This window comes from Mytilus galloprovincialis, chromosome 1 (genome assembly GCF_965363235.1).
Source record: "Mytilus galloprovincialis chromosome 1, xbMytGall1.hap1.1, whole genome shotgun sequence".
Taxonomy (NCBI): domain Eukaryota; kingdom Metazoa; phylum Mollusca; class Bivalvia; order Mytilida; family Mytilidae; genus Mytilus; species Mytilus galloprovincialis.
The window spans coordinates 52929525-52942406 of record NC_134838.1 but is presented as its reverse complement, the minus strand read 5'-3'; the positions used below and the strand labels follow the sequence as shown (position 1 = coordinate 52942406).

Below are 12882 nucleotides of genomic sequence, written 5' to 3'. Positions count from 1 at the left end.
TGCCCTGAAAATTTCAGATGAATTGAACAACCCGTTGTTGGGTTGCTGCCCCTGAATTGGTAATATTAAGGACATTTTGCTGTTTTTGGTTATTATCTTGAATAATATTATAGATAGAGATAAACAGTAAACAGCAATAATGTTCAGCAAAGTAAGATTTACAAAAAAGTCAAACGATCGAAATGGTCAGTTGACCCCTTTAGGAGTTATTGCCCTTTATAGTCAATTTTTAACCATTTTTCGTAAATCTTAGTAATCTTTTACAAAAATCTTCTCCTCTGAAACTACTGGGCCAAATTGAACCAAACTTGGTCTCAATCATCATTGGGGTAGTAAGTTTAAAAAATATGTCCGGTCACCCGGTCAACCAACCAAGATGGCCGCCATGGCTAGAAATAGAACATAGGGGTAAAATACAGTTTTTGGCTTATAACTCAAAAACCAAAGCATTTAGAGCAAATCTGACATGGAATTAAATTGTTTCTCAGGTCAAGATCTATCTGCCCTGAAAAGTTCAGATGAATCGAACAACTGTTGTTGGGTTGCTGCTCCTGAATTGGTAATATTAAGGAAATTTTTCTGTTTTTGGTTATTATCTTGAATCATATTATAGATAGAGATAAACAGTAAACAGCAATAATGTTCAGCAAAGTAAGATTTACAAATAAGTAAAAACGACCGATATTGTCAGTTGACCTCTTTAGGAGTTACTGCCCTTTATAATCAATTTTTAACATTTTTCATAAATTTTTGTAGATTTTTCGAAAATATTTTCCACTGTAATTACTGGGAAAAGTTCATTATAGATAGAGATAATTGTAGCAACAAGAATTTTCACTAAGGTAAGATGTACAAACACATCACCATCATCAAAACACAATTTTGTTATGAATTTATCTGTGTCCATTGTTTAATATGCACATAGACCAAGGTGAGCGACACAGGCTCTTGAGAGCCTCTAGTTTTTTGTATAAAATTTATGATATTTATCGTATTTGTTTAGTAAACCAACCAATTTTCTAATATCTGTATTCAACAATGACAAAGGTTAAATTTGCTGTTTGATTTAAGTTTTGTTAGGAAAAGCAAAACATTGAAAGTAGTGCGTGTGAGTAACAAACATAATTCTTTGTTTCATCCTCGGAATAGTTATACTTTCTAATGCCAAACTGGTGTTACTGGGTTAAACGTTTTTGTTAGTTCATTTTAATCTAAAGATTCAAATACCAATCATTCTGCTTTTTGTATGGTTGCAGGATGAAAATTGAATCACACAAAAATACAAATACGCAAACAAAACAGTGCAATGATATATTGTTTTTGTTATTTGAAATTAATCATTGTCATACTACAGTGAAACCTGCCTAAACCGAATCCTTTATAAACCGAAAACCTGTATAAAACAAACATGTTCGTAAGCACTGTAATATCAAATTATTTGCATTGTGAACTTGATGAAACCGAACTTCGGCCATAACCGAACAAAATCTGAAGTCCCTAATAAGTTCGGTTAAAATAGGTTTCACTGTAATTAATTGATTTTGAAGTGTAATTATCTTATACTTTGTACACTTTGTATCTAATCTTGTCTTTAATTTGAGTACAAAGCTTGCAGATAAAACGCACGTCTTGCGTATCGACTTAAAAGTATAAGCCTGGTATAACTGGAAACAGCAACAGCATCATTTGTATTATAACGTTGAGAAAGAAAAAAAAAATCACGCATTGAGAAATTTTTAAATAAAAGGAGACGCGGGTTGCATGTGAATAAATAACAACCAAACGACACAAAAAACCTAAAGACATATATAAAGTAACATTAAGTCGTCGATAATTGACAGGTACACGCACAATATATAAAGCTCTAAATGATTGTCAGGGTAAAACAGGTTTTATTTTAAGTAATAAAAGATCTAACATCTTATTGTTCACAATAGCTGAAGCGCGGGAGAATCAGTGATAAGATTACCAGTTTTTTGTGGGATTCTTAATGCCAAGTCTTTGGTCATCTGTGTTGTGTTTTGTAAACTGTTCTGTCCGTCTTCTAATAATTGTTGATATTTATCAGGGGATTGTCGTTATATTTTCGACTTATGAGTTTCAATATCTGTTTTTGGTATCTTTCGCTAACCTTTCCCTACTGCTTGTAAACGCTTCATCTTCGAAAGTAACCTATTATTAGAAGGCAAATGCTTTTGTTTAGATGAAAGATTCTGGTCTGAAAAATATACATTTCACTAAAAAAGTTAAAACTGATTAAAATGATAAAGCTATCAAGATGGCATTAAATAGATTTGACGCAACTACGTTTGAGTTTTTGGTTTTTCATCCTCTTTAGTTTCATAATTTCAAAATTGATCATGATCTTCCCTTTTTACTGTTTTGATTCGATTCGAATATGTCTAGTGAATCTGAAACAGCCAAGATGCGTGTCTTACAAATTTTATTGAAATCCTCCTAACTTAGATGAGTTTAATATTGTGAGGTAAATAAATTACAAAGCAGCGGTTTCTTAACAATTCTAAGAAAAGAATGTATTTCGGCTATAAGGAAATAAAGGGCGTTAGTTTATTTATTTTCAAACAGTACAAGTCTCTGGCTACTACCAAATATATAATGTGTTTATTTGAGAACATTATTAATCGGCCAAACAATGATATATAATACAAACATTTATTATGATGTCATAACAAATATGTCTGTTGTAGCTATAGAAGGAAACAAAATGTGTTATGAACCCTTAGTGCATTCGTTAGATATACATATTTCACAATTCCATAGAAAAAATACATGGTGACATTTTAAGTTTCATCTATAATTAACGAATGCATCATTTGCTGTTCAGTTAAACATTTCCTTGTGTGTATGTCAACTATTAGAAAAAAAATTGAAAAAGGGTATAAAAGAACGATTCTGAAGCAGTAAAACATTATTCACTAGACATTATTGCAATTGCTTTAAACAAAGGTAAGAAATTATGTAATACATTAAATATATATTAACTATTAATAAATGTAAACAACAATAATGCAAAAGTAAGAGAGATCAACTGAAAATAAGTCATTAAATAATTAAATAATTAGAAAAAAGATTAATAAAGTTTATTGGGTACTAATGACTCTTTGCTTTTTAAATTTTCGAAAGTAGCTACAGATTACAGTAAAAAAAAAATCAGTAGGTGTTACCTTATAAGAATGAAACATTGGAAAACGAATAGAATATCGAGAGTTTACATTGTTCAACATTTATTAATTGTTTTATATCACTGAAAGATAAAAGACAAACTTTTATGTTTATTTTAGTGATTTTTTTTTTATAAAAGTATAACCTATAATTACACAAGATCTATAGGAAATGAAAATCCAATTGAAATAATTCTTTGGAATATAGAAGATGGTGTTTAAATCAAATTCAATACATATATTTATTTTATTTATTAAACAATGTAAAAGAATTGTCTGTTTCTAAAACATAGGTATACATTGATATATTTTGCTTAAATCAATTTTCCTCATTCGTTAATTTGGTAAATTTCTAACAAATCATTCTGATCTATAATTTCAACCAAATCACCCTGATCAGTAGAATTGTATTATAGATTTGATTGATCGATTGATTGTTGGTTACTTTACGCCGCATTAGCACAACAAGGCTATATCGCAGCGATTGTAGATTTGAACTTTTATAGTTCATATTGTTTTTTATTTGATTCATTGTGCTGATTTAGCTATTGTTTTGTGTCATTCTTTTGGTTTGATTAATCAGCTATTTGTTCAATACTGGTATCACCTTTTGAATTTTTAAAATGTTTGTCTCGAGCATCCAATCATATATGGCGCAGTAATATAGGTTCCGGTTATAGTATAATTGATGGCGAATAATCCATTGTTCTTTTTTTGTTAGTATTTTCGTAGATATCTCTCGAAAGTCTTACAATATCATTCTATTTTCGAATTTCTTTTTCTTTACATAATAATGCCCTGTGTGGGTCTAATCCTTACATAATACTAGTTAATACATTTTGCAAAACATGTAGCTCGACAAAAACAACAATGAAACCTACATATTTGCTTCGTTTGACAAAATTCTGTCATTTCACTATACACTGGAACTAACATTCGTGGCACCGTGGTTTGTTACTAACATGTTACTGTCTTTAAGGTCTTCAGTAGTAAATTCACTGTTTTGTATGAGCCACGTGTTGATTATAATTTTCCATGACTTTAAAAATCATAATTTATCAATTTCAGAATTGTTAGAGATGATGAGATTCCAGACCGTTTTATTTTCGTTGGCATTGGCCACAGTAACACTAGCCGGTAAGAGAAATATTCGATTTGCCTTCTCAAAATTCATAGGTTATTTCTACAGAAGGATTTTCGATGTTCTGATACAAAAAAAAATCCAAATACCTCAACATACAAAAATCTTAAATAAAGATATATAATTTCAGTACATATGAATTTATCATTTCAAATTGTATTTATTTTAGAAAATTATTAAAGAAAAAATTTAAATGAATGGTTTACTAATTCATATGTTTTAATATTGTGTAATGTGGACAAATAATAGTACATAAAATCCTTCATAAAAACACTAAAAACTGAGCAACACAAACACTCAGGTGCGCCAAAAAGGCAAGCAGATCATGGTCCACTTATTTACATTTTTATCTTTCTAAACAGTATGAGATTTCTACAGTGATGAAATCGTTAGGTTCATTCAGTTGTAAACATTCCTGTCATTTTATTCAAATTGGATTGATGTCTTATAAGCAAAATTACCAGATGTCCTTATATCAATATATAGATTAAAACTGTCTCGTGTATATTTGTGCAAATTTTATACAATGTAAAATGTCTATTTCACAGTATATGCACCAACTGGAAAACATGCTACACGTGGAGGTAAGACGACTTTAGTAGTCGAAAGCACACTAGGAAGAGACATAACCGGGCGTCGTGGTGGCGAATCACTTTCTGTTTTAGACGTTATTGATGCAAATAGACGAGCAGGATCAAGAGCTGTTGGAACATCACATGGAATAGGCAATGAATTTATAACACACGGGTCATCAGCCAGTAGAGGTTTGTCTGGGGGCTCTTTTGGTGGAAGGACCTCTTCATCTGAAATCATAAGAGACTCATCAGTGGGTTTGTCACGTGCTTTATCTGACGATGACAGTAACTGTCATTATGGATGTGGAGTAGACAAATTATGTCGTTCAGGACAAAAATGTGTACATGATGGTTGTAGCAGTTACTGCGTCGACATTACTTCTGGAAGTATAATTGGTGCATCACGATTGTCAGACTCTATAAACAGAGGTAACGCAATCTCAGAAATAATTAGAAGTTCATCATCTAGGTTGACCCGAGTTTCAAGTAATGATGGTCATTTATCCTCTGGCAGAAGTATTGGTTCATCCGGTCTGGCTAGAAGTTCTCATTTGGACACTTTAGGTAGTAGCCGTGGAGTGTCTGGTCATACAGGTTCTGATATTCTTGACGCAATCTCTTCTAGACGTAGTGGACTTGATGTTATAGACACAGTTTCATCCAGACGAAGTGGATCAGCACGTTCTTCCGGTTCAGGATTCGTTTCTCAGTCAATGGTAGGAACAAAAACTGATTGTAAAAACGACTGTTTTAGTGATGGCGATTGTCCAACGAACAAATACTGTGCTTCTGTTAATTGTCACATGATTTGTAGAAGGAGACCGTCTAAAGGATACAAACAATGAATAGCATATCACTGAAATCCAGACTTCACACACTAACAGTATTGCTTTTTTATAAAATAAAATGTTGAATACAGTTTGTTTTCTTTATTTTATTCAGTTGTACTTCTCATCATTGAAACTGTATAAAAAAAATGAAAAATAGAAAAGAAATAGCGTTTACTTGAAGGAAACAGCTACCAATCAGCACAAAAAAAAATGAAAAATATCCTCTAAACGTTTTGAGTGAAAACTTATTGATGTGTTTGATTTTTTTTATAAGTAATGACGACAAATTACTGACAAGATAGACAAATATCCTGTGCATCCAAATATGGTTCTTTTTTTTTTGTTTTTACATTTAGATTGACAAAAAATGTTCTATTTTACATTATATATAAAAAAGAAGATGTGGTATGATTGCCAATGAGACAACTATCCACAAAAGACCAAAATGACACAGACATTAACAACTATAGGTCACCGTACGGCCTTCAACAATGAGCAAAGCCCATACCGCATAGTCAGCTATAATAGGCCCCGATAAGAAAACACTTTATAAAATATGAAAATATATATCAAAGATGTATAATCAGTTGAGAACAACAACACAACAGAAACACATCAAATTTAAGAGGAGAACTACGACACAACAGAAACACAACATTAAAAATTAACACACACAGAAACGAACTATAATATAACAATGGCCTATATAATAACCCAACTTTGCTATATTGACTTAGGATTTAATTAATCTCCTCCTATGCATTATTTTTAGCATAGAAAAACATATTTAGCTTTTGTCATTAAACAACTTCTCTGAATTAATCTCAAACCAACCGGACTGGTAGTTACATATGCGCAGCACAAAATTAATTAATAACATATTTAAAAGAATTATACTTGATATTGCCAGTTGTAAAACTGTTTTACTGGTTGATAAGTAGATTTGGTATGAGTACCAATGAGATAACTATCCATTCAAGTCACAATTTGTAAAAGTAAACCATTATAAATCAAGGTACCGGTACGTCTGTGATACGGAGCACCGAACAGCAAAATGTTAATGGCCCCAAAAATGACTAGTTTAAAACCATTCAAACATAAGACCGACGGTCTTATCTATATAAAAAAGGAGAAACATTTATGAACTACATGAACAAACATGAACAAACATGGACAAGAACTGAGCATTAAGTTCCTCAGTTTGGTCAAGTACAGACAAATGCAGCGGGTTCAAACGTTTAGATAGGTACGAATCTTCATCCTTTCCTGAAACAATAGTGTAACTTCACAATATAGAGAGTCACAATATTAAATATAAATTGAAAAGGCTAAATAGTTATCAAAAGTACCAGGATTATAATTTAGTACGTCAGACGCGCGTTTCGTCTACATAAGACTCATCAGTGACGCTCATATCAAAATAGTTATACAGCCAAATAAGTACATAGTTGAAGAGCATTGAGGATCCAAAATTCCAAAAAGTTGTGCCAAATACGGCTAAGGTAATCTATTCCTGTGACAAGACAATCCTTAGTTTTTCGAAAAAGTCAAAGTTTTGTTAACAGGAAATTTATAAAAATGACCACATAACTGATATTCATGTCAACACCGAAGTGCTGACTACTGGGCTGGTGATACCCTATGGGACGAAACGTCCACCAGCAGTGGCATCGACCCAGTGGTGTAAACTCACTTAAAAGACATGTAATTACAAACAAGTGAACATACCCCGTCACATTATGTATATATGTGCCTGTCCAAAGTCAGGCGCCTGCAATTCAGTGGTTGTTGTTTGTTTATGCGTTACATATTTGTTTTTCTTTCTTTTTTTGCACATACATAAGGCCGTTTGTTTTCTTGTTTGAATTGTTTTACATTATCATTTCGGGGACTTTTATAGCTTTATAGCTGACTATGCGGTATAGGCTTTGCTCATTGTTGAAGGCCGTACGGTTACCTCAAGTTGTTAATGTCTGTGTCATTTTGGTTCTTTGTAGAGAGTTGTCTGATCGGCAATCATACCACATCTTCTTTTTATAATTACTTCTTAAATTTGTATTTTTAAGCTTTTTTGCCATAGGAATGCAACCACCCTATGCATAGCCCTCTTGCAGTAATTACTTACCACATATAGATTCTGATTGTTTGCTTTATGATGCGGCTGAGATCCAGCAACAGCTATTGGCTTAGATAAGATCAGAACTACAGACTTTTCTCGTCTAAGGATAAGACATCAAATGCCGGAAAATTAACTATGTGTATTTCAGTTCTGATCCACTGTTTCATGTTCGTTTTATCACGCATATATTGCATGCACACTGAAATTCAATAATGATATATATCAAATATTAAAAGTGTTTATTTGCTTTTTAATACGATTTGTCTTGCTGTACATTGTTCCTATACAATGTTTACACAAATTCATTATCTGCATGTTTATAAATGGTGTGATTACGTACTTTATGGTAACCCGTTTGTTTTTATCTCACTATGTTTTGTAAGGTGGATATAGATTGGAAGATTCTGTTTATTATTATAGCTATGACCCGTATCGAGGATGCAGGAACACTATGGATTTAACGTCTGTCCTTTTTTTATACTTCATTTATTTTCAGAAAATAGGGGGAGGGTTGAGATCTCACAAACATGTTTAACCCCGCCGCATTTTTGTGCCTGTCCCAAGTCAGGAGCCTCTGGCCTTTGTTAGTCTTGTATTATTTTAATTTTAGTTTCTTGTGTACAATTTGGAAATTAGTATGGCGTTCATTATCACTGGACTAGTATATATTTGTTTAGGGGCCAGCTGAAGGACGCCTCCGGGTGCGGGAATTTCTCGCTACATTGAAGACCTGTTGGTGACCCTCTGCTGTTGTTTTTTATTTGGTCGGGTTGTTGTCTCTTTGACACATTCCCCATTTCCATTCTCAATTTTATCAAATAGCATATATTGGATGCCTAATTAGACTATGTAGATGTGTCATTATTTTGTTCAATTTCGTAAAAATAAGTTATTAAAAAAAAAATTAAAAAAAATAATTTGAAAAACAAAGCAAAAATCTACAAACGTCTTGGAATTTGTGGATTGGAACACCATTTTGTACAGTTGTTGTGATTCATTGGTTTATGCATTTATTTGGGTTAGAATTCAAAATTATTTTTGAAGTAAAATTTTAGGAATGTGTTTTTTCGCTTTGATTAAGAAAGCGTATATATTTAGGTATAGTGCGTTTTCCAATTTGCAAAAATCATGTGCATATTGTAGTCTTCTGAAAACTAAAATACTACTTTTGGTGTAATCTTTTTTTTTAGATTAACAAATGTATTAGTATGGAATATTTAAAAGTGTTATTTTTTATTTCAATTACTAGAATTAAGTCGATACCACAGTTGGTGGACGATTAAGGCCCAATAACACCATCAGATCAGAAGTCAGGGTGTCTCTACTGACAATTTATTAAAGAGGGGCGAAGATACCAGAGAGACATTTAAACTAATAGATAGAAAATAAACTGACAACACCATGGCTAATAAAGAAAACGACAAACAGACAAAATAATAGTTCACAAGACAAAATATAGAAAACTAAAGACTTAGCAATACGAGCCCCACCAAAAAGGAGGGGTTATCTCAGGTGCTATTACTTACTTTATTTTTAAATTCTCTGATGATATACTACACCATGGAAGTCATATTTTAAATAATACTTCCATGATTAAACTAATGTTACTTAGGGATTTTTTTTTTTTTTTTTTTTTTTTTTTTTTTTTTTTTTTTTATCTCAGATGAATTTGGCATTCTCTTTATGTCTCTTTGGGTCAAATAAATAAGTAATATTTATCTGTACCTCCTTAAATATATTTTTCAGGTTTGAGCATTTCTGATAATTTGAAATTAATTTAAAAAAAAGCGCTGCGGAGCACAAACATATTCGAAATACTATTTTCATTTTCAACGATGAACAAAAAGCGGACGCCTTCAGCAAGGGTTAGACGGGTCATGAAGTCTACTATACATTCACTGATTTTTGTAAATTATCTTTAAGTATGTACTGTCCGCTTGGTGATGGGTCTGTGTTCAAAGTATAGAGGAAAATATCATATAACATATTAGGGCAACGAATACACGAATGTATACCCGTCTTTGTACTAGACTGACACACTAAACTGTATTTATTACGAATCAACTAACAATCTGCAGAAGGCATGTCACGCTCCCGAACAAATAGTTATGACTTTGACACGATCTAGTCCTGAATGACGCATCCTTAGCAATGAAGCAACACAAACCAACTTTAATCTGAGCAAAATTTATCAATATTTTGTATTACAGCAAAATACCTGGAGTCTGTAGGTTGTGCCCACGATCGCACTATGATCTATAAGGTCGTATACGGTCGTGGTTAGGTCTTCAAAATCGAGATGAGCGTGGCCAAAACAATCGTGATGCGGTCGTAGTAGAAGCGTTGTGAGAGCGCACTAAGGTCGTGGTAAGATCGCAAAGGTCGCTGAACTATCGTAGCGAGAGCGTATGGCCGTATCGAAAGCGTGATTCGATTCGGAGAGACTGCGCTACGATCTCACAGCGATGATATTACGACTACGCTCCAACTACGCCTGTACCACGTTTACACCACGCTGTTCAATACCATAGTACAATTCTAGCACGCACATGCCGGACTCATCACGCTCTACTTACGACCTGACTACGTTCATACTACGACCATCATTCACATAAAATATATTTAAATCTCTCAAGGTTTTGTTTGTGTGTGTGTTACTTCATATTGGGTTTATTTGAACATCAAGATTATGTCATGCATGTAATATAGACTGTTTTCTGTATCACAGTCTCCATATTTGCATGTCCATATCATAAATTGGTCTGGCAATTATTGTAATGTTATTTTCCAACTTTTTTTCGCACGAACTTTGTAATTAAATTGTACGAAAAATGAGGCGAAAGACACCCATTTTTTATTTGATCGTAAGGAAGATTAATGTCATTAGTTTCTAAAAAGGTATCGCTCAAAGGCATTGAAATTTAAGATTGATCCAAAGATTATGGGGATATATGTGACATGTTCACCCCCCTTTTTGCAATATTTTATAGTAAATAATTACAGAATATTGCCATGGATACACTTAAAAGGAATTATATTTCACCCTATACTATTAACTTTTGAAAATCAAATCTATGGAAGATAATGATAACATACATATGCCCATGTACAACACAAACAGTTAGGGTAATGTATTAGAAATCAAGGAATAGGAGATGATAAAACATTGTGTGGTTCATTTTCAATTTTATTTTATACTGTGGAGTGCTACCTTAATATCCTCATTTGAGCTTGGTGGACCTGCAATAGGTTGTAATTTAGGTTGGATTGGTCGGTCCGACATTTCTGCTGGATCAGAATTCGTTACTATCAGAGCTCTATCTGCCTCCACATCTACCCCTACCATCACACCCACGTGTTCTAGTAGATTTCGATGGCATGACGGTGTTGTTTCCGAGAAATCTACGTATTAATCAAAAGTAGAAGGAATGAAACAGTATTCATATGGAACACGATGTTCACGCTATTGCTTAGAACGTAATTTAAGATCGCGGTATGAAGGTAGTATAATCATGGTTAATAGTTATTAAAGGTACCAGGAGAATAATTCAGTACGCCAGACGCGCGTTTCGTATACATAAGACTCATCAGTGACGCTCATATCCAACTTGCCATTATTGCAGTAGAAAGAAGGATGGTAAGATCGTGTTGCGATCAGATAACTCGTGGTATAGTCGTAGTGATAAATTCATGTGCGTAGTAGGATCATGATAATCGTACAAAAAGCGTGATGAGAACGTGGTATAATCCTAAGAGCGGGATAGTTGTAAAAGCGTAACAAGGACGCAGTATCATCATGAAAACAACGAAAGTTTACATTTTCATGCCGCGCCGCTCATACTGCGACCTCACCACGATCTGAATTTATTTCATATCGCGGTGAGCGTGGTGCTATTGTGGTCTAGTGGTACCGGGCTTTACTTCCAACATAATTTAGATGTTGCTTAACGGTGGTCTTCGATCGTTTTTGGAATAGATACTCTAGATTTCCTGTCAAATGTTTGTGTTAGATTTAAATTTATTTAAAAAAAAAATATATCATTACTCAGGAACTTCCAAATAATAGGTTATCCCATGGTGATATTTATTTCAATAGATTTTTGTTTTTCGTACTTGACTGTTAATTCAATTTCACTAAGAAAACATCTACTCATTATTTGCTTAATTCGCCTGATTAATGATGTTAATACGATAATCGAAACATGAATCTATGATAAATAAAGATTACAACTTGGCAATATTTTGTATACTTTTTTTTCTATTTTTAAACATAGACCATACATGAACACTGAACAAATTGACGTTTTTCCCTTCCGGGTAGCCATATTTGAAGTTGACAAAGATTAGGTAAGTTTAATAATTCTAATATGCACTTGAATAAATATCTATGTCATAGTGATACCACGTAATAATAATAATATATTGTCAGTTTTAATTGTGACATTGGTATCGTCAACTAAACCGCTATATATAAATAATGTGTATAATTCACCATACAAGTAAACACAAATATCTATATATGTACACGTAGGGTTTGATTTAAATGTAATGGACTTTGAAACTTTGACTAAGGCCGTGTTCACATTGACCTAAACTCGGTGTTGTGTTTGTGTAACTCACACATAAAATAAACATAATTACGTTCCCATTGATAAAACTCAATGTTTACATGTAGTTTAAATCATGTTTTGTCTACATGAAGTCGTTAGTCGATGTAGGCCTTGTGTAGGTTAAGTGTACACAAAACTAGGCATTCAGAACTTAAATTTTCCCATGTTTATTTAAAAAAGAAACAATTTTTATATAAAATTTATGTTTATAACACTTATTAATAAAGTTCTTTACAGAAATATTTGTCTAAACTTGATATATTTATTTGTTATAAAAACACTTTACGTAGCCTTATTAACCCTTTATCAAGACTCATCCGTCATCATTGCCGAATGAAAAGGTCTTCCCGAATCGATTGGACGTACACACTGACAGAAATATTTGCCAATGGTCTTTATACTCAAACAACGATTCACTCATAAAA

At 32.8% G+C, this 12882-nt stretch overlaps 1 protein-coding gene across 2 annotated transcripts; it reads left to right on the top strand.

The window, feature by feature from the left end:
* The first annotated feature begins 2881 nt into the window (after window positions 1-2881).
* On the top strand, window positions 2882-5768 carry LOC143081124 (uncharacterized). Of its 2 annotated transcripts, XM_076257349.1 has the most exons (3): window positions 2882-2967; window positions 4251-4319; window positions 4872-5768. In XM_076257349.1, the coding sequence occupies exons 2-3, from the start codon at window positions 4262-4264 to the stop codon at window positions 5741-5743; spliced, it is 930 nt and encodes a 309-aa protein (XP_076113464.1). In that variant the 5' UTR covers window positions 2882-2967; window positions 4251-4261; the 3' UTR covers window positions 5744-5768. The 2 variants fall into 2 exon arrangements, with proteins under 2 accessions (XP_076113464.1, XP_076113457.1); XM_076257342.1 differs by lacking the exon at window positions 2882-2967 and having other exon boundaries at window positions 4137-4319.
* Window positions 5769-12882: the final 7114 nt, after the last annotated feature.

What these genes read in the sequence shown, in the direction of transcription:
- LOC143081124 (XM_076257342.1), top strand. Translation starts at nt 4,145, where the DNA reads ATGTTACTGTCTTTAAGGTCTTCAGTAGTAAATTCACTGTTTTGTATG. An exon ending in GGCCACAGTAACACTAGCCG is followed by an intron (nt 4,320 to 4,871) that starts GTAAGAGAAATA and finishes TCTATTTCACAG; the next exon opens with TATATGCACCAACTGGAAAA.